This window comes from Hetaerina americana, unplaced genomic scaffold, assembly GCF_022747635.1.
Source record: "Hetaerina americana unplaced genomic scaffold, ioHetAmer1.1.p SCAF_4, whole genome shotgun sequence".
NCBI classification, from domain to species: domain Eukaryota; kingdom Metazoa; phylum Arthropoda; class Insecta; order Odonata; family Calopterygidae; genus Hetaerina; species Hetaerina americana.
Genome location: NW_027286985.1, coordinates 66,102,743 through 66,125,742, shown reverse-complemented (window position 1 = coordinate 66,125,742; position 23,000 = coordinate 66,102,743). Strand labels below are relative to the sequence as shown.

The 23,000-nt window shown below is 37.7% G+C and overlaps 1 protein-coding gene across 1 annotated transcript in view; it reads left to right on the top strand.

Annotated features, from left to right (window-relative positions):
• LOC139692621 (uncharacterized) overlaps nt 1–18,662 on the top strand; it is a 66,094-nt gene extending 47,432 nt beyond the window's left edge. Inside the window, exons 4-8 of the mRNA XM_071590914.1 lie at nt 18–151; nt 7,898–8,134; nt 11,232–11,425; nt 15,932–16,599; nt 18,467–18,662. Of these exons, the coding sequence (XP_071447015.1) occupies nt 18–151; nt 7,898–8,134; nt 11,232–11,425; nt 15,932–16,599; nt 18,467–18,495 (1,262 nt within the window). The 3' untranslated portion in view covers nt 18,496–18,662. The remainder of the gene's footprint in view (nt 1–17; nt 152–7,897; nt 8,135–11,231; nt 11,426–15,931; nt 16,600–18,466) is intronic.
• Nucleotides 18,663–23,000: the final 4,338 nt, after the last annotated feature.

Below are 23,000 nucleotides of genomic sequence, written 5' to 3'. Positions count from 1 at the left end.
TTTCTTTCTATTTGCAGTTGGATCCTGCGTGGGATGCAAAGGGTTGCATGTTATTTGGTTTTATATGCCAGCGTTGCTATCTACTCTAGCTGTGATTGTCTCGGATGCCGTGGCATCCATAATTTACGGCATGGATATAAAGGACACTGAGGTGAGATTTCATTATATGGTTATAACCATTCAAATTAAAAAAGAAATTGAAGTTAGATGGCTTAAAATAGCAAAGAAGACATTGAAACCGATCTCATATTACGTTGTGCTGCACAGTAGTAGTGGAAAAAATGCCATTGAGAACGTTAATAATATTGATATTGATGCAGTCACTCACGGGTCTGAAAAGAATTTCTTTAATTTTAAGTATCTTATGACTCCATCAATAATCTATGATAATTGTGCATTCACAAGGTAATTGGTCTCAATAGTAAATCGAAAGTAATGGCTTGTATAACTCCAGTACCTTTCATTAGCAATGTCAATGATTTGAAAGTTTATCTTAATCCTTCAATTTTGTGTATCTATTATTTCGATTTTACCCTTAAGTTAAACCTCAAGGTTTTTCTATTTACTTAAGGCAGAGAGAAATTTTCTTAAGGAAAACATAAGAAACCTATTAATACCTGTCTTTCAATTCCCACCGATACGTGACATATATATATATATATATATATATATATATATATATATAATATCTATAATATATATATATATATAATATCTATAATATATATATCCTGTATATATATATATATATATATATATATATATATATATATATATATATCTATAATATATATATATATATAATATCTATAATATATATATCCTGTATATATATATATATATATATATATATATATATATATATATATATATATATATATATAATATCTATAATATCGTATAATCAATTTGATTTGCATGTAAACTATTGAAGTTTATAATTTGGTTATGTACTGTTTGTGTCTTTTGTTTTCTTTGAATAATTTAAAAGTAAACTTGAAACCTGCATTTCCCAAACTTTAATTTTTTACGAGCCGCAACGTGTTTCAGTGCGCTGTAGGATATTCATTTTCGTTTTTAAGTTTATTATTTTACATATGTTTCTATTATTTGGCAGTCTACTGTAGAAGTTAGGTGCTGAATTGACAGAAACGTGACACCCCCACGTTTCTTAGCCTCTCCAAGCAAAACTAACAGGCACCCCTACACTAAACCATCCTTCTATTCCGTTTACTTTACTTCCTTCATTCCGTCCAACACGCCGATAATTTTACTCCACCCACCTCGTCTGCCTATCGTTCTACCCCCTTTAAGTTTTCAACATCCCGTTGCCAATCAAAATGCTCCACACCCATCCTCCCTCCCTTTTTTCTTTCTTCTTGATTTCCTCCCATCCACCCTCTCTACTCCCCAACAATGTCTTGTGTTTTCTCCTTTGTTTTTCTTTCCGTCCATTTTGCCTTTTCTATCCTTCTCCCCTACCACACCTCAAAAGCCTCAAATCAACGCCTTTCGTCTTGATTCAACGGCCAAGTTTCCGCGGCACTCAAACTTCAAAGTTTCTATAATATTTTCTTTGGAATTTTACTCTACATCCCTGTCTTCCACTCCCTTTTCCTCATGAAAGAGTATTTGTCTAACGCAGTTCTTCGTCATATATACGTGCTATTTTGACCGTCTTGCTCCAAAACACTTCCAAGATAGGTAAACTGTTTTATCTGCTCTAGTTTCCCCCCCCCCACTCTAAATGTTTACCTTAGCCTTCTTCCTTATCGAAAACCTTATTAAATTTGTTTTCTTTACATTGATTCTCATCCCATGCCTATCGTACTGATTTTTAAATGTGCTCATCAATGATTGTAACCTCCTGTCTGACTGGCTAACCAACGTTGAATCATCGGCAAATCTAACTGATTTTATGACTTCCCACCGTCTTGTACTATTCCTGTATCCAGTTCTTCCCATGCCTCTTCTACCATTACCTCACCGTATGAGTTGAAATCCAAGGCTGTCAATGGATACCCTTTTGTTCTTCCTAAAACAGCCACCTCGAGTCTTCATCCGCCATATACACTAGGGCAGTTTGAGAGACGTACAGGTTGCAGATTAGTGGCATATGCCTCCAATATACTGTAATATTCATTAATAAATTCATTAACTCTACCCCATTTTCTCTATCAAACGCCTTCTCGGAATCCGCGACACAATTCTCGCTTCCTGATTGTACTCTGATGTTCTTTTCTATTATGTGTTTTATCATCGAAAACATTGACGAAGCCCGAGAAAAGATTATGTGTATATGTATTTGTTTTCTAGAGTGTATTATCAAATATTCAGTGCCAATTGTATCTAGTTTTTATCATTTTAAAGTTTGAAATTTCATTTGCATCATGTTGAAGTTCATTTTTATATATTATCCTTGGGTGACAATCAGTTTCCTACCCAGTAGTGTAATTACTTTCCAAAGGAAATTGGTACACGAGTATCTTCGAATACGATCCAGAGGGTGGTTGAGATAAAAAAATATTGGGAGGACTCTGGATAATGATGAAAATAGTTTCTTTTCCCCGCACTTTTAATTCAATATGCGCAGAAAATGATTATATGTTGACAACACCACAGGTTCCATGTAGTCCCCTAAGTCGCAGCGACCATTTAAGCTTCTACAATGGCGTTTCAATATTTTCTGCCGACATTTACCGAAAGAAATGAGAACTTTATTTTAAAAAATTGATAAAATTGCTGTGGCATTCATTAAATTTGTTTTTGTAAAATGTAAAAATGTAAATTTTTGTCAATTAAATTGAATTATTATGGCCTTAGAAATGATACACACTCAAGTTGAAAGCTAGCGTATTCCGAGAAAACTCAAAATCTGATGTAAACATGAATCAAATAACCTTTAAGCTTGCTCTCCTCAGGATATTTCTCTTGCAAATTACTTTTTTTATTTATACTTCAAAATTACCCCATTTTCTAGCAGAAGTTAAACAGGACAATTTTCGGATTCTCGCTCTTCTCGCTGTCCTTTTCATCACATAGTATTGTAAAAAATATTCGCCCAGTCCATCTGAAATTTTAACGTAATTTTGCCTGACTTATTAAATTATTGTCGGAAAAATTTTAAATATTATCATTTCATTTTATTAACTTTTGAATTTTGGAATTGATTTTTTCGGGTTCTCTACGGTGCGTAGTAAAGGTTGAACATTATTCATATTTGCACAAGGTTGAGCTCGACAAATATGTTATGTTCTGAATCTTAGTGTTCCTGTAGACTACCCGATGGAATGACTGAATGGACTCCCTGATTTGACGGATAAATTGCAAAATACCTGACAAGATTTTTCAGTAAAAAAGGTTTTTATTTCTGAAAATTACATTTAATGCCATTTTTTTTGTTAGGCTTTAAAAACTATTTCATTCAGGTGACGACCTTGGTGAGCGATGCTCATGTTGAGCCGTTCAAAAAAGTTTTCGAAAACTCTTCTCAGCATATCTTGAGTTATTCCAGCGATGACATCTGTGATTGCCTCCTTAAGAGCTTCCAACGTCCTTGGTTGAACTTTGTAAACCTCAGCTTTGAGATATCCCCAAAGATAAAAATCACATGGGCTCAAATCCGGGGAGCGAGCGGGCCATGAAACATCCCCTCCTAAGGAGATCAGGCGGCCGGGAAATTGTTCTTGCAGGATTTTGCGTGAACGACGGGCGATATGAGCCGTGGCACCATCCTGTTGAAACCAAAAGGCTTCTGTGCCATGTTCCTCACCATGCTCTTTCATTTTGGGCAGTAAAACCTTCTCTAGCATCTCAAAATAGTGCACAGAGTTCACAGTAACAGTTGAACCTTAAGATTCAAAAAGGTAAGGCCCAATAATGCCTATGGAGGACACAGCGCACCAAATTGTTACTTTGGGGCTATAAAAAGGTCTTGGGTGAAGTTCGCGAGGGGGTTGTCAGTTGCCCAGTAGCGAAAATTTTGCTTATTTTCTGAGCCGGAGAGGTGAAAATGCGCTTCATTTCTAGACCGCAGAATAGTGTCGGGTTGCACTGCGATTGAGATTGCATTACATCTGTAAGTTCCGCCCAGTCTCCTGCACTCAATTCTTGTACAACCATTATCTTGTAGGGGTGTAAGTGAATGTCAGAGTGTAAAATTCGCCTTAGCTTTCTGGGCGATATTCCAAGAGCAACAGCATGTTTCCGCGCAAAACGTGTTGGAGACTGTTAAATGGACGCTCTAACTGCCACGATGTTTTAAGGTGTCCGCGCAATTGTAGGTCGCCCATCTGGTTTTCTAGTAAGTACAGATTTTGTCGCCGGTACAGTAGTAATCCATTTCCCAATGGCTTTAGCATCAGGAACCCTGTAATGACGGGTCAAACCAAACCGCCTCCGAAAAGTTCTATGCATCGCCACCACACTATTATTGCTTTTAAAGAACGTTTCGACGGCAAAGCGTCGATGCTTAATAGACCACTCTATGGTAAGTATTAAAAATGGCGTTGTTTTCCCCAGCTAAAATTACTACTTTCACTTCGCTAATTTACCTGCACGCTCTTCAATTATTTTTTTAAACTAGGGAGTTTATTCTGCATTACCCTTATATATGTATATATATATATATATATATATATATATATATATATATATATATATATATTATATATGTATATATATATACATATATATATATATATTATATATGTATATATATACATATATATATATATACATATATATATATATATATATATATATATATATATATATATATATATATATATATACATATATATATATATATATATATATACATATATATATATACTATATATGACATTTTTGAAAGTCTCACGGACGTGAATGATAATGCATAACACTTAGCGCTAGTGGACACTGACAAAAACACAGAAACACACAAAAAAGATACGCACTATTTTTCGAATTTTCGGTGGTCGTGACCACCTTTATCCTTAAGTGAAGAGTCAGGCGTGATGTTGTGGAATCGAGACATAATAAAAATTCGTTGCAATTTTCCACAATTAATTGTGGAAAATTGCAACGAAGTTTTTATTATGTGAGTCTCTTTTTTGTGTTTCTGTGTTTTTGTCTGTGTACACTAGTGCTAAGTGTTATATAACATATATATATATATATATATATATATATATATATATATATATATATGGATGTGTGTGTACATAATTATATTTCGAGTTCATTGGATACGGATAAACGTTAATATAATTATTGGTGTGAATATTAGAGAGGGCATCAAGTCAAGATAATGAAATAATAGAAACTGGTAAACATTTCAACTGCGCGTATTGACACATACGATAATGATAAGTACTGCTCGACTGCTCCTAGTTATTGTGTCATACATTCGATCCAGAAAACCTTTCTCGAATTTGATAGCCAGTCTCAAGTCAACAACTACTACTCTGTAAATTAAAATTCTACAGCCGTTTGTGTAACCATGGTGAATGAAAATGATTTTAATTTGTTGTTGTCGTGAGAAACAATTATTGCTCTTGGATCTTAATTAGAAAGGTATTTCGAATTATTTTCTCACCAAGATTCCCAGCGTTTTTATGATTCCAACCAGTTCCACGCGATTTACCTTGATTCATGACACCAAGTTTGTTGTCTCATAGGTATTCCGCTGGTAAAATAAATGTCCAAATATTTGAAACTTTATTTATCCAGCTGTCACATTGAATAATTTTATGCAAAATCACGCTGAAATATTTGCGAAATTATATCATTTAATGATTTGATTGCGATTACGTATGAAGTCAAGCAAGCTCTTCTGTCGTGTTAATCACGATTGGCAAAATTTGGATTGACTGTGTTTAGTTGAACCCTACCAATCATATTACAAGCCCCATCATTAATTAAAGATAGGGTTCATTTTGACACTAATTATCATAGCTCCGAATTCTTTTATCGATAGACATTCCTAGTCTATCCTTAAGTACCAATAACTTTCCCTATCTGCTCTCCGTATGAGCCTGCATCGTGTAAAACTAGTATTGGCGTGCTCAATCTTGTGTAAATTAATCATATTGTGAAATAGTAAAATGGTTATTTTTCGCGACGACTAATTAAGAACTAAGTGTTTTTATACTAACGATCATCATTAGATACATAATACCCCTGTCACTGAAACGCCTGGTGTACAATAAATCGCTCTGGGCAGTCAAGTATTTTTATCTTTATTAATAAGTTTATATTACTTTGAGCGAGACACAAGGGTACATAACGTTCATATTCTCCAATTACATTCTATAGTCTGCGTTTTCTACCACCTTCAAGTTCTTATATGAATTCAATTACGTGGGTCGTTCAACAAGTCCTTAGGATAAAATAGGAACAATTTATTTTGTGTACATTTTTTTATTTTTCAAAAGAATTTCCATTTAGCTTAGTACGCTTTACGCAGCGTTTATCTGAAGCCGTCCAAAAAGTAGGAAGGTTCTTAAAATAGGCATCGGTGTCGGAGATGACCTCCCCGTTGGACTTGTATCACTTTCCATCGAGCCATTTTTTTAAGTGAAGAAATTTAAAAAAAAGTCACCGGGGAACAAATCTGATAAATACGGTGAAAGTTGTAGTAGTTCGAACTTTAATTCCGTCATTTTCGCGATCGAATCTGCGCAGTAGTGAATCCGTGCATTGTCTTGATGGAAGAAAATTTTTTCTTTGCCAAATTGTCGAAGTTTTTTATTAATTTCTTCGCTCAACCGGTGCGATAACGAGGTATAACATTCTTCATTTATAACGTTCGTCTTTTTTTTTAAGTAATCGATGAATATTATTCCGCGTGCATGCCAAAAGGCCGTGGCCATCATCTTGTCGGTCAATTTCACCATTTTGGACTTCTTCGACGAGCCGAATTGCCTTTAGAAACCAACTATTTCGATTGTTCTTTCGTCTCTGGAGTGTAGTGTTACGTACAAAATTACGTACCAACGCAGAAGCTTGCCAGGAGTGCAACGGAAAAGCTCCAAACTAGCCTCCAAATCGATCCCAAGATTGCATTTATATTTCACTGAGAACCGGCGTGGCAGCCATCTTGTTGAGATTTATTCACACCCAATTTTTTCGTGCAAAATTGAAAACGTACCTTTTGATATATCTGTGGCCTCATTACGAGCTTTGATTCGTCGGTCACTCTGAACCATTTCGTGAATTTTGTCAATCATTTCATAGGAAGTCACTTCCATTGGATGTCCCGACCGATGTTCATCATTTGTTAATGTACGGCCACGTTTTAACTCATTAATCCAATTGTAAACAGTCGCAAACACTGGAGTGGACGTGCCATAAACTTCAATCACCTCGGCTTTGACCTCTTTCGGTGTTTAGTCTTTCAAATAGAAGTGTTTAATCACCGCACTGCACAATTTTTATGAATAAGCAAATGTATGTGTGTTTAGAAAATGCTTACAAATAAACAGAAGCCTATTAAGAGAGATGAGAATTACCAAAAGTTAAACCTTTTCCAATTATGCGTCCGCCATTTCTTGGATTTTCTGAGGACTAGTTGTACGAACCACGCATCTCGTTCGCTTTCACGTAAATAATTGAATGTTTATACTGTACTCCGTAACTACGAGTACGTAGATTGCTCATGCATTAAATATTCAACTCACTTATTCAATGATTGAAGTTTTACTCTGCATGTTTTTGATACATTTCCACAATTTTGGCTTTTAGGACGCACAAAAGGGTCTTAAATTTGTACGTTTCCATATTCATCGTAGCCGATTCAATGCTACGGAATATTGTCTCGCCAGAAACTGCGTATTCGAAGAATATATTTGGTGGATCAACCCACTTGGGGTATTGTCGTGTTTGCTTATTTTGTTGTCATTTCCATTTACAGGACATAAAGGGCCTCGTGAAATTTATCGGCATCCACGATGTTGTTGTGAATGGCCGAGATGTGGTGGATGAGCTGGACAAACAGGCGGGAAATAATGCGGAGGTCGCTGTGATACCATCAGTTGTGATGGTCGTGATATTTTCTCGAGCGATCATTCTCTGGATCATCAACGTGGTCATTTTCTTCCAATTGTCTGTGGCAATGTGGAAACTAACGAAAGTGAAGAACCATCACCCGGTGAGTAGAATATCACTTCATTGAGCTGCGTTTTCAATCATCTGAGCCTCGACGCGTCTAATACGACGGATCTTGTATCGGTCAGCTTCAAGGGCTTGGTAATTATGATGGAAGCAGCGTTATTCCACCTTACTTCCACATAAGGCCACCGATAGGGTGTGTGACAAGAGATGTTTCCTCTTAAAATATGCATGCAACATCAAAGTTTATAGTTAGTTAATGGTATTTAACAATGTGCATAGCAATCAATTAAAATAATGGACATTATTTCAACAATAGTTACATGCACTACGATATTTAAGTGTACAAGGTCTGTTAAAAAAAAGCCGGCTGTTTGAATAATTACTTGATTTCATTATTTACCCTTTAATTAAGCTTATCGCCTTCAAAATGAAACCCATGGCTGCCAATACAACGCTCCTAGCGTTATTTTTACTGCTTCTAAATGCCGCCCGGAACATTTCTTTCGGGAAAGCCTTTAAGTCTGCGGTACAATTTTGTTGGACATCATCAGTAGTTTCAAATCGTCGTCCTTCCAAGGTGGATTTCAACTTAGGAAATAGGAAAAAGTCCCCTGTAGCAAGATCAGAAGAGTAGGGTGGCTGGGGGATCTCCGGTGTGTTGTTTTTGGCCAAAACCTCAGTACCAATCAATGATGTGTGCACCATTGCGTTGTCGGGATTAAAGCACAGACTTGTTTTTCCACATATATGATCTCTTCCGTGACATAACGTATTTTAACCTTCTCATAAACTCGAAATAGTGCTCCGCATTCACTGTTTGTTCTTTGGCGACATATTCATAATAAATAATCCCTTCCCAGTCGAAGAAAACGATCACATCACCTTCTCGTTTTATTCGCGACATCCGAGCCTTTTTGGATTGGGGGAAGATTGTCAAGGTCTACCTTCACTCAACGCTGTACCTAACTAATAAATGTATTGCCGAATGCCTCTAGAATCATTGCCTAAGTTTCAGTTGTACTTTTGCCGGGGTTAAAACAAAATTCAATGCGCCCACGCCACGTCTTCATCCTCACCGACAAAAGAATTTGTACAGCAAGCGTGTGCAGTCTCAGACAAGAGCCAATACTGTTGTGTGGAGTCAAGTTGAGATAGGGCCACATGCAAGGTGGTGCCTTAATTTTATCAGACGCCGTTGTAAGGCGACACCTCACTGGTTGAGATCCGTCAAGCAGTTCGCGCATAGAAATACCAGTATCATATTTTTTTGAACTGGCCTTGTAAACTATGTACTTTCACTGCGTATGCTAGACGAGCGGCTAGTCGTTAAGAGGAACAGTGAAATAAGAGTTAGAAAAAATAATGGCAACGTATTAGGCTACTTAGAAATATAATTTTTCATCTAGCGTGGTTCTTTGCAGTCTTGGAAATAATTAACCTGGTCCATTATCATTTCCGACATAATCGCAAAAGAGACCCGCTTTCAATCACTGGGAGAGTATCTGTAAGCTAATCTTGGATCCGATAAGTGAATCCCTACCAAGTTCCTCTCTAGATCTTGATGTGCTACTAAGTTCGTTATAACAGCATTTCTTTACGAATCTTTCTCCTCTTCGATGCACGCGATCTCATTCGCCAATCTAATCGACTTCGTGAGAATCCCATTCACTAGCAGCATATTCTAAATGAGGTCTAACTAGCGAAAGATAGCGTCGCTCTTTAACCCGCTCGTCACATTTCACCAATACTCTTCTAATAAATCCTAATTTCTTGCTAGCTTGTCCACATATTCACCGCATACGTTTCGCCCAAAACATTTCGTGAGTTAGGGGGACGCTTTAGTATTTAATCGAGCCCACACTCGCTATTTCGACTTTTTCGATTCAGTAGGCGTTCGAGAGGGAACTATTTCCTATTCCAAAAATGTATCACTACCCCTTTCTTTAAGTTTAGCTTGAATGCAATCCGAGAAGACTGCTACAGTAACCTTTAACGTTCCTGCAGTATGTAAACCATGTAACTTTATTGTTTTCGTAGTAAAAGAGCCGTATAACAACTCCATGGCCTCGTTGATTTAATTATAGTTTATTATCTAATTCAGGCGATTGAATTTTTCTACGTGGTTTCTTTAGAAATACACCTTTATGCTATAATCTTGTCATTGCGTAAAATATCTTGCATGGAGCCCGAATTGCCAGGTCGTACCGTTTAAATCATCTCATTATTTTAACTGAACTGCAAGCCCAAAGAAAAAGAGGTCTGAAAAGTTGGTCCAGTTGTGTCTTAATGGTGTTTTTAAACTAAGTTGTCACAGTTAACAACTGACTACTTTGAAGAAAAGCTCTCATTTAATCACAAAAGGATTTCCTTTATCTCGTGGCACAGATTAGAATAGAATGTCGTTTTGGATCAATAAAATGCCAAATCCAACCAGGATCATGGTTTTAAACCATTGAAAACAAAGTCGCAAATATCATTCAATCAAGCAGATCCTTACTATTGACGTTGAATGCTATTGTAACTAGGATGACGAGAAAAAACTTAAATAAATGATTCCAAATATTTAGCTTATTAAAACCAATTAATAATATGCGTTGAGAATGAAAAAATTAATCTTAATTATTGAAATGACATCAATTGAATGACTTTGAGTAATACTATATAATATGTTCTTAGATGAGACTTTAAAAACCTTAGCGGCGAAGCTTCTGGCTGCAAAGTCATTTCTAATGGCGTAATAATAATAAATAAAAAAGAAAGTGAAAGAGCTAGTTGTCACGTGCCATTTCTTTGATGAAATAGCATAAATATTATTTATTAAATCTAATAAGAATGGCAGAGTCTGTCATCAACGACGCCTTTCAACGTTCATGTTTATGCGGTGGTTACATAAGAAGCAGAAAAGCATCTGCCCTCCCATTTCTGATTATCTCCTCTTCATAAATTCTAGAAAGATTTCTGAGACTATACTATATATAGAGAGAAGGAAATTCATTGAATAGATTGATTTTGGAGCGCAAGTAAGATCTTCGACCAAAGCCTTTCGGTATTCCGATGGCCCAAATCCTCATCCATCTACATGTGGTGGTTGAGAATAGAATCAGGCACAAACTATTTCCGGTTGTGTTCTTCAGATGTCGCATCGAAAGGATTCAACTGAGAGCGTGGAGGCCTATGGTTGGTCAGCAGGCCGATCGACGAAGCGGTCCTTGAAGAACTTTATGAGCCGACCCAAGAGCAGCGCCGCGAATGACGAGGCGGAGAGGCGAAGGAAGGAGCAGGCAGCCGAAGACGAGGAGAACAACAGGGACTTCCTCCGAGTCCTCAGGTAACGCACGCTCCGTCCCTTCGCGAACCCCCCCCCCCCACACCCCCAATCATCATCCCATCGCGACATTAGGGTCATTTCTGTTTTTTTTTCATCCCTTCCCGCCCCTTGGTTCTCTTAGGATCCTTAAGATATGAAGCCTCTCCTCCCATTTTTCTAACTTAATTATCGGCGCTATCATAAAAAAATCATCAAACAGGCACCTTTTACTAAAAATAGAAAAAAGCGCATTTGAATTTGAGAAACGATTTTTTCATTATTCCGTATGATGTACTGATCAATTCAATTAATTTTGTACTGTTAATAGCTTAACGATATAGATAGACAAGTTTTATTTTATTTGCTTCAGAATGCATATTGTTAAATGAAACAAACATCATGAAACTATTGAGCATGTTGCTTTATGTTAAAATAATTCTGAATCGACAGTAAATTTCACCATGGAGTTTTCGCGCCATGTCTTCTTTGGTTACCTAGGATATTTATTTTTTAAATAAAAAAGGCAATTAATATTTAAATTTCTAAAATAAAAAAGGCAATATAATTCGATGATAAGTCTTATCTAGGATTCCTCCTGAATCCGCCTTCGTAAGGAAGCATAACAAACTGCACGCATTGACGCGCAATGCACGTCTTTTGCTATTCGCTGAGTCGTCGGTTTTAGGCTACCTAGAGAGTCGAAAATTATTTTCTTTAAATATATTCCCAATCTCAAATGTGCGAACTTATATTTTTTAAAGATTTCACATTTATGTTTTTAAAAATTCATTCTTAATCCGAAAATGGTTTTGTTGCATCCCTCTAGTTTTCCCTGCCCAGTCATCTATGCGAGTATGCTTGTCAGCACAGTCGTCTGCTCTCATTCTTATTTTGACATAATTTTTTTCGGAATTGTTTATCCTCACATCTACGAGTATTATATTCTTTTTCGTGCCACTCATTATGTTCCTATTAATTGTTCCTAACAAATCCAATTAACCTACAGGTAGGTGTGACCAGTCCGTCTGGTTCTTCTTCGATGTGTAGTGCTGCCTTTTCCCTGATCTAGGCTTCTTCTATTCTCACTTTACTCACTCTTATATGTCCATTTGATACTCAGTGCACGACTATAACGTCTAGCTTGGAATGCTTTTATTATCTGTTCAGCATTTTTACAATGGTTGTGTGTCTTTGGTGCACGGAGAGCAATAATCCATACGATTGGTTTTATGTACTGCATCCAGGTATTTTCCTGCATCTTTTCTAAGTATAGAAAATGTCTTTCCTTCATAAACTATTCTAAGTTTGAGCTGTTTCCCCTGTAGTAGCCTTTAGACTCCTTCCCTCTCATTTTGTACGAGGTAGGTTAAAGTTTCCACCTTGTGAATTCTATGGTTTTGAAAAGTGAATAATAATAATAACTTTGTAAGTTCCACTGATTTTTATTTTAAAAAACAGACATGATGTCGACTAATCGACGAAACCGGTCGTTTTTAAAATAAAAATCAGTGGAACTTACAAAGTTATCATTATTCTCTTTTTTGCCACCTTGTCTTACCTCCCTCCTAGTAACTTAACATCTGACTTCGGCTTCTCTTTTTCTCATGCAAGGATTGCAGTTTTCCTCCTATACTACTTCCTTAAGTGGCTTGATCGGGTGAGTTCGAAATTGAAGAAAATGAAAGTGGTGGTCCATGCCTGTTGAAAATTACTAAAAATACTTATCGTTCATGAGAATCACACTGATTAATGCGAGAAGAAAAACTGCTTCGAGAGAGAGGATTTGACTGAGGTCATGGATGAACAGAACTCGAGAGATCTCCGAAACCCACGGAATTAAAGAGCATGCATGAAACAATGTGTGGGTGGATTTGACATATGTGAAAGTAATATGGGAGGATAGTACAACGCGTAGGAAATTAATAACAACTGCCACACACCCTAGCGGTGGCTTGCAGGGTAGATGAATAAATGAAAACAAATAAAATAAAAGGGAATAAATTTCCTGAAATATCAAAAAATGCTCTTCAACTAAATCCACTCAGTAGGGGAATGTTTTCAAGGATATACACGGATTAATTCGTCGATTTGAAGGAAAAAGTAACGAGAAAGCAAGGGATAGGTGTTTGTTTGCAATTATGAGGCCGCATCTAGAATACGCGGCAATTATTTCGAGCCTGCGGGAGAAGTAGTTGATTTGTGAAATAAACAAGGCAACAAAATGGGCCGTTAGGTTTGTGAAGGAATTCTACGATGAGGAAACGAACGTAACGATTTTAATGGATGAACTATGAAGGCACTCCCTCCAATCACGAAGGGAGAAGAAGTGAATAATGAATATGACTATAGAAACGGCACAGGGCACTCGATTTAATTTATCACGCTGAATAAATCATAAAGACCCCTTATTATATCGCCAAGTTGGAACAGTTGGATAAGATAAGGGAGATATACTGAAGCACCTAATAGATCCAGGGACTCTTTCTTGATAAGGTTCGCGATCACGGCAAAAACGAATGTGAGCAATGAAACCGCGGCCGATGAGCATAAATGTGAAACCACTAACCTTGAGCACGTATCCATTTAGTTTATCCACTGAAGCCTGCTGATCTACGTGTAACATCCCCTGCCACTCGCCACCTGAGCAGCTGGCAGGTTACGCCTTAGATATAGATATGCACAAATGTATGATATACATACACTCGCACTTACCTCCCCGGTCGTATCTTGATAACCACCGGGCATATGATGCCAATATTCGTGAAAAATCCTGTTTCCTTACATTCTCCGGTACTATCCACTAGGTATAAAATGTTTCCCTGTAAATAAAGAGCGTTGTAAACTTTTGGAACATTTTTTTAACAGTTAATCCTCAAAGGAGATTTCAATGCCTGGCAGGGGCATAGTGACCTTTTATTCAAAACTGTAATGAGGTTACATCGATATTAGTCTGTTGTGGATGTTGATTCAAAATACCCATGTAGATATCCGGAGTTCTGGTCCAGGGGAAGAGTTCTCACCAAATCGTGGTGAATAAATAACATGAAAGCGTATTCCTAGTGTGTTACTCGAGAAATTTTATGGTCACATCAAGCAAATTATAAAGTATAGTTAATGTATTCCTTCAAGCCAAATAAGGCAGGCGACATCCCACCAAGCATTTTATTTCACCCCACAAAATTTTTACGAACTCATCCTCCCGGTGAACGATATTTTTGCTGGCTTCAATCAGGGAAAATTTCACACTAAAAAAGTGTACACCATTATTTCATATGTTTCCCATCAGTAAGAGAATGCGAATGAAAAGACTATCATTGGCAGTAAATGGAGTTATTGCACATTGGGAAAATTTTCAATGAAAAAAAATGAGGCTTCCATTTTTTGGTCGTATTCACAGAGTCATGATAGACGGAGCTTTCTAGGTTACTGTTTCAATTTTATTACTCTTTGCGTCCATAGTGAATATATCGATTGTCATCTTATCATATCGATTTGGTGGATTAGCTGTTACCAGCGGCTTAATTATAGATTTTGGAAGTATGTCGCGTCATGAAATGGCGATTGGTAATCCTAATTAATGATGGCGCATCTCCTATCAGATGCCACATATTTTTACAAATGTAGTTTTGGTGTCGATATTACAGTAATAAAAATGGTGGGGGTCGTAACGGGTGAATAATAAACAAAGCCGTGGACTACGTACTCGTTCAAATTTTCGATCTTTCTTTCCCGAGACTGAATACTACGCCAATCAATATGTCAAGCCCGTTGGATGTTTATTAGAACTAGTACGTGGCTCTGAATATTTGAGAAGCAGTGAAATGTAAAATAATCAGCAAAATTTAGAGGGACGAAAGATGCTGTCATACATTTTACAACTTGCTACAACATATGAAAATAGGCTGTATTCACCCACCTTATTTACTCATTTTAAGTTAAGTACACTTTCACGGGGACAAGGAGGCTATTTCTAACGTTTGCCACGAGGACACTCAGTAGATGTGGCAGTCGCATTTTTTCATGGATTGCGGAACTACGGTTCCATTCTGACGATATAGCCTCATTCTTATTGGGAATCGTTGGTGCGGAGGCTAGTACTGATTTTCATCCTGAGAGCCCGGGTTTGAATCCCGTAGGTGGCAAGGTTTTTTTCCTGATATCCCGATCACTTCTTTGGGTGATAGGAGGAGAGTACCTCAAGTGGAGTATGTAGGCTATCGGATGGTACGTTACGTAGTCAACCCCTTGGCGTCTTTCGTTAAGGGGTGGACTGATGATAGGTTTTCTCTTCAAACTTTCCCCATTCCATGAAAAATTCCACCACAACTGAATTACCCACCTATTCCTAACGGCGAAAATGATCCTAATCTAGCGGTATCCTCCCCTAATAACTATTTCTATTGTTCACCAATATTTTATTCCGTTAAAAAAATTGAATTTTTGTCGTCGCCAAACGTTAATAAGTCAGGCTGGGTCTTCTCAATCCAGAACTTTAGCAACCCTGAGTCTGAGTTATTTTCCCGACAGTAACCACAACGAAGTCCGATCTTCGCTGAGGGAGAATAGCATGCCGCCGACGGAACTTCGAAGCCAGCTTCCCTGGTCCTACTTCAACTCCAGAGACGAGCCAGCTCGCCCGCCCAAACCGAGCAACCACACCAAGGAGCTCATGCCTCCAGTTCCCCCTCCTGATTACACCTTGAGGTTCCCGCAGGCCACCAGGCCGAGCCTCACTAACCAGAACCTGCAATTTCCAGTCAATCGGAGTGGCGGTTCCATCAGGAGCTCGGCGGAAGAGGGCGACTTCCTCAATCGACCGCACGGCAGGAAACTCTCCGGAGCTACCCCCGTGTTCCCTTTCGCGATCGCGCAGGAGAGCTCTCCGCATCGGGTGGCCCCAAAGGTTCCCGCTAAACCCCCCACCTTGCGGATGTTTGACGACGGGGTTAGTTCAAACTGGAGCACCCGGTTTCCCAAGGATTCTCAGGGTCCAAAAGATCCCACACCGGGTCACCGCGGAAGCTCCTATCCCGTAATTCCGGAACCTGACTACAGCAAGCCTTTGCCGGTTCCTGTTATCCCGTCTCCCGACTACAGCGAGCCCGTGGGAAGTAGAAGCAATGGCGGGGCCATTTTGAGGCAGAAAGCTCTCCACACGGCACCACTTGTCATTACACAAACTCCATCAAATAAAGGTATGACCACTTTCACCGTTAAAAACTTCACCCGTATCCTCATTTCCTTCATATTTCTCCTCCTTAATATTTTGTTTCGGGATTATGTACTTCTGTGCTCCGTGATTAAATATTCTGCAATGTGTAGAGTTGCCATAAAATGGATCATCAGGTATTCAAGCCATATTTAACTAGCTTTTTCATTGCCACTTATTTTTATTTATTTTCTATCGTCCGGAATATAAAAGCCTAAAAAAATGTTGATCTGTTAAAGAACGTTATCTCTATGGACATAAAATTTTCATGGTATACTATAGTGTCGCCGCCAAAAACTCTGGGGAAATTATTTTCTTTGAGTCACAGCTAAACGATTAGCGGGCTATAAATCAAGGTCATGGGTTCGAATCTCATCCAAGGCATGTGTTGTTTCGTCGTACAATGAATGGGTTTTTGTTCCGAGTTTGTTTCCTTTTCAGTTATTCACTGGCATGTCGTAAAAACTCAGCCTTTGGTGACTCTTACAAAAAGGCAGCTACCTCGATTACCTAATTAATTAATGGAGCATTTTTTGTGCGAAATCGATGAAATTAAATGAGTATTTATATTACTGTGGATATGTTACTGCAGACATCTTATCTATATGTTGTAGCAATTATTGCAACCTACGTATCTCAAGTAAACCATAATAGGAAAATTGTTTCCCGGATTACCATGCAAACTTCATGTTGAAAAATCATAGTTATGGACAATGCAGTTGTATTGTAACAGAACTCAGTTTATTTATTTTAGGTGCTCTTAAATTTGGGAGTAATGAATGAACTACTACGTACGATATCTTTATATTTTAGAAAAGATTTTGAAGCACTTCCATGAAAGAAAATTTTAGACCAAATTCAGTCTCGTGCGCGGTACTCATAAAAAATACGAGTAGTAGCCTGATTTATCTGCATGATGAACAAATTTGATTAGGGATAGGAACTCTGACTCCTAGAAAGGAGTATTCAACGCTCTCCTATGAAGCATAAAGTACCTGGCCCCCAGTCATTTCTTGTGGGATTTTTTAGGACTTGAGTTGCGATTTTACGATCCATAATGGGCCGTTGTTTAATGATACATTTATGCACAGAGATACATCATCACAAACTAAGTATTAAAACGTATTTTCACTAGCTGTATTCATAGTATTAAAATGATTATATTCTTTGTGACGAATGGGAATATTTCCGCCGGAATTTTTGCACTCCCTAGTCTGAAATGTATAGCTATAAAGATTAGGTCTAAAAAATTCGAGATTTAGCATGCTTTTAATGCAGCTTGCGAGAGGTAAAAACACAGCGCATATGCAAGTGCTAATTTTAGTGTAATTGCCCCAGCAGAAAGTGGAAAATTCCGTTATTTGGCTTCCATTCGTAACTGGAATGAATCATCGCCACGCCGAATTAGCGATTCAGAGAAGACCACTTACAGGTGAAGGACAATGCAAATTGTAATAAATGCAAAAATATTCAATTTTTCACATAATTATATTTATAAATCATGCTTGTATATACACATTGCTATTTTACATTTCCTCGTTTATCTTTACATAATTCGTTATTAGTAGCTGGCAACTTATAATTGATTTTATTTTCTCTTTTGAACTTAATTCGAACACCAATTCCGACGTCCACCCTTGGCGTCTCGCCACCAGATAATTATTCAGAATATACATGCGATTCAGGCTCGTGGCTATGCGAAAACATTGTTTGTTTTTATATCAATAGCATACAATGAATTCAACCTCGGTAATTTCGATAATTAATTCACCCAAAAATTCAGGAAAACTGAAATATGCGACAACAGTTAAAAAAATAGGAAATCATTCATTTATATTTTTTTATCGTTTCAGGGCGTAACAGTGAGCATGGCTACTACTAAATGACAGCCCGAAGAGTGATAGATTTCAATGATTTTCAAGAGGATGAGGCTGTGCCCCACTTTGAGAGTTGTGTCTCTGGAAATGCACTCTAATTTTAATAAGTATTCTTGAAATTTAGTTGAAGTTATTTATGTAATAATATGTCATTTGTAATAAAATAATTTAAATGCTGTAGAAGTTCGACTTTGTTTGAAATTTCAGGGGGTTTTAGAGAATTTTTGTTCTTTTGTTGTAAATGTGAAGGATTCAGGTGAATATGGATGAATAGATAGCCCGTTTCTCTTATTATTTTGTCGCCAATGTTGTTATTTCAAGAAGGTTATAAACGACTTGATCAGCATTATTCTGCGTGTAACGTGAGTTATGAAAATTACGCCATGATTGCTGATGATTGCCAATGCTGTGAATCGCTTTTATTTTATCTTTAAAAGAGATACATTTAATTTTTATTGGATGGATTTCTAAAATATTAGAGCACGAGGTAGACAAAGGTCGACTTCATTTATCAAATATGATTTTGAATTGGATAGAAAAAGGCACATTTTTTTCCAAAAAATATTTGTTCACGACTAAGCCATTGATCTGTTTCGTATAAAGTGCCTGTCTACTTCGAATTGTCAAATTTTAGGAGCTGGACTTTTCGCGAACCAAAATAAATCTCAGGAATCAGAAGATGTAGAGACGGGTTAAACTTAGTCTCAAATATTGAGGCGCGGCGTTGATCCGCTAGACATACTGTTTTCTAAGAATTTTTGAGATATTGCTAGGAAAAATATATGGAGGAACTTTGAAAAGTTGCATATTACGTAGGATCGTCCAGTGTGACCAAAATCGTCGCAAGTTCGATGACTCCAATCTCATCTACATCTACATCTACATAATACCCCGCAAGCCGCCGCAAGGGCGTGTGGCGGGGGGTGATCTCATAAACTACTGACAGATTATAAAAAAAGCTTACGTGCATGTATATCACCGTTCGCACGTAAACGTCACGATTTGGGGTCTAATGAAGTCACTGGCGGGAAATGTAGAATCTGATTTAATTGACTTGAGAGTCGTAACGCTAATGAAACGATGAGCAAAGAAACTAATGTAAATGTATCACATTCGTGATTTATGTAAAGTTTTCGGAAAATTAATGCATCTCAGCGCGCAATAATAATTTCTAAAATGATTTTAATTTAATATTTTAACGAAAAGATATACGAAAGAAGCATAGTGCAGTATAATCAAATGATGGACAACATTGTTTACTGTACTGTAACAGCAGAATTTGTTAGTTAGTTTGTCGTTTCTGTGGAGTTATTCACTCTTTTATTTCCAAAAAATACCTTATTTTTATTCAGTTGTTAGTGTTTAACTGCGTCAAGAGGATTTTGTATGAATCGTATATCGTAGAAATAATACCACCATATCCGTAAGGTACGAAATTATTTGATATTCATTTATTTTACTCAGTTGTAATCTATATGGCATGTGTACTAAATCGAACTAGATTGGCAATGTTATTGACTGCATACAAATTAAATGCTTCATTATATTTACTCGTTTCAAATTTAATTTTAAGTCTGCAATTAAGTCCGCATGACTTCAAATGGTTCTAGTTCGCGCGCGTCCACTTCGCAAAAAAAAGTATCGAGGTCCTGCTCGTGTTAGAGTTTTATTACATACGAGGGATTTCCCAAGGAGATCTGGTACCCGAAAAATCGCTCAGACAGGGTGAGTCCGAGGGTTCCCAGAGGCATCCCCGGGAATCGAATCAAGACCTGCAGGTCAGTAACCCAGCGCTCCACCCATTGAACTGCCGCGGTCCATGTACAGAGTATATCCCAAAAATCAGTAGAATGATTTTTTGCCACTAATGCAGATGACTGGAGTGGGGTGATTTGTGGTGGGAAAGGTAATGGGAGTTCTTGGGAAAGCAACGCGTGCGGGCAGATTGTTGCTAGGCTGGACCCCTGTTCGACGGTCACTTCACGAATTTACGATGCCACTTTCAATGAAGCAATAATATGCGATGAAATTGTCCATTAATTTTGGAAAATTGGGTTCGGAGACCATGACCATGGTTAAGGAAGCTTATGAAAATGGAGAAATGTCCCAAGTGATGGTTTTCTGCTAGCACAGGATGTTCTAGGAGGGTAGAGAGGAAGTTGACGATGAGGAATTCCCTGAACGTCCATCAACAGTATTGTTTGATGAAAATGTGCGAAAAGTGAGGCATGCTCAATTGTGATTGACCCCCAAGTGTCAGGATATTAGCATAAAAGTGGTATGTCCCGAAAACCACTGTGAATTGCATTCTTACAGAATATTTAGACATGAGAAAGGTGTGCCAAGGTGGTCCCCAAGGTGCTGTCAGAAGACTGCTTGTGTGACTATCTTGCCTTGGACCTCTCGGGTTCCTGTGAGAGTGATGCAAATTTTGTAGAATACGTGGTTACTGGTGACGATACATGGGCCTTTTTTTGTACGACCTAAGCGTAACCGGTTTGAGTTCCATTAATGACCACTGTATTATGTTAAAGAGGCCATGACGAGGTGCCTGAACGAGGGTCCTGTTGATGCCCTACACGAAGCATACCACAACTGGCGAAGGCACTGGCATTGATGTGTCGATACATGGGTGCTCTTAAGAAGAATTTTAGCAAATTGTGATCTGCAATATATTTTTTCCTCAGATTTATTCTACTTACTTTTGGGAGAGACCTTGCATTACTATAATCAACTTGAATATATATACCTTACATGCTTTTTTTTACTGAAATCGATATTTATTCGCTCATAAGTTTTGTATATAAATTTATAAGCCTAAGGGTTCCCGATAAAAGTTACTTATGCAATCCTATCTTACTAATAAAAGCTGAATGTCGAATAATAGAGTTTCCAATGTAAGATCGAAGTAAACTAAACCCAAAATGGCGTCGCTAAAGGATTTATTAATTTACTTGCATAGGGATTTTTTCTATCTTCATGCCCTCATTATTCACTCTTAGGATAATATCAGTAGCCCAGAGTCGTCGTTCGATTGGTGACTAATGAATACGACAACCTTTCAAGACGGCCTTCACTATCTTAAAAGATTATTTAGGCTCCTAATTGGTTCCTTTTGACACGGGGTGAATTGCTCCACTAAGAATTCCTTCAGTACAAGCGAAAGCATAAATTTATAAAGCGTAAGTTTTCACAGATTATTTATTTTATATTAGGCATAATAATGCGTATGCTATGCAATTAAACACTAAAAACCCTTTCAGAACTTGTTAAACATTTATCTTACTCAATTATAGCTGTTTATATTTTCGCAATAAAGGAACTGATGTAGCAACATAAGTTTGTATTGTTTCTTCTTTTCACTTTTTATAATTGTGACGAAAATCTACAATAAAATACGCAATTCTTCAAACTAAGACGCCTGCTAATTCCGAGGTCTTAGTTTCAAGTCCCACCGCGGGAATGGATAATGATTTATATCCTGTGCTTTGGTGACTAGGTGCCTCGGTAGAACGAAAAATGTGCGAACAATGTTCGCAATCGTACAGAACACGATTGGTGCCTGCTTTTTGAATATTTGGTCCGCTTTGTAAACAGCGAAGGTAAACAGGAGAACGATGACGTAGCTCATGAGGAAATGTGTATTTGAAAGAAATAAAGAACCAGCGTTACATTTCATCCTTCCTTCAACTAGCCTTAATGAAAAATTGTTGTGCCTGTTTAGAATGAAATATATCTTTATCGAATGTATCTCAATTTATCGAAGTGCTCGATTTTCATATTCAAGTTTACGTCTCGTGGCAAACAATGCGAAGTTTTCAATTCTGATTAATCTTTACAATCAGCTTAGTAAAAATCATTGATGCAAATCAACACGTTAATATATCAATTGGACTATATCTTCTATATAATATTAAACCATAGCTTCCATAATCTCCGGTGCAGAGATCAGGAGGCATCTACTAAGTAAGCGGGCTGGAAGGTCGGATGAGCTTTCGTTACCGGATCAGTCCTACATTATGTACTTGAATTTTAATACAAGTGAGTCAATGAGTACATTTTTCTCACAGCATGTATCACATACTTCCTGATACTGCCTCAAACATGGTCCACAGCGAGTTGAAAGGGGTTTTGAGATCTGTGGATGCTGATCTTTGAATTGGATATGTTAGTACCTCAGTTTAGACACCATCGAGACTGGAAATTCCATCTGACGAAATTCGTGCTGACTGCACTGTTGCTGAAAAGTAAAATTTTATCTGTGAAAACTTGAGTTGTTTATGAGAGGAGTTAGGATGCAAGATTTGCATAAAGAGTACTGATAACAATTTTTTCCTGACGTGACTACACGCCGCAGCGCGATCGCACCGCACAGACTCAGTAGTGGGAGGGGGGGGGGTCTGACCTTCAATACGCGCCAAGCGCCAATCATCTGCGAGCGTTCGTTCAGGCTAAATCAGCGGTGGCCAACATTAAGCATACCATGCACCCATTTTTTCGCAGACGAGTT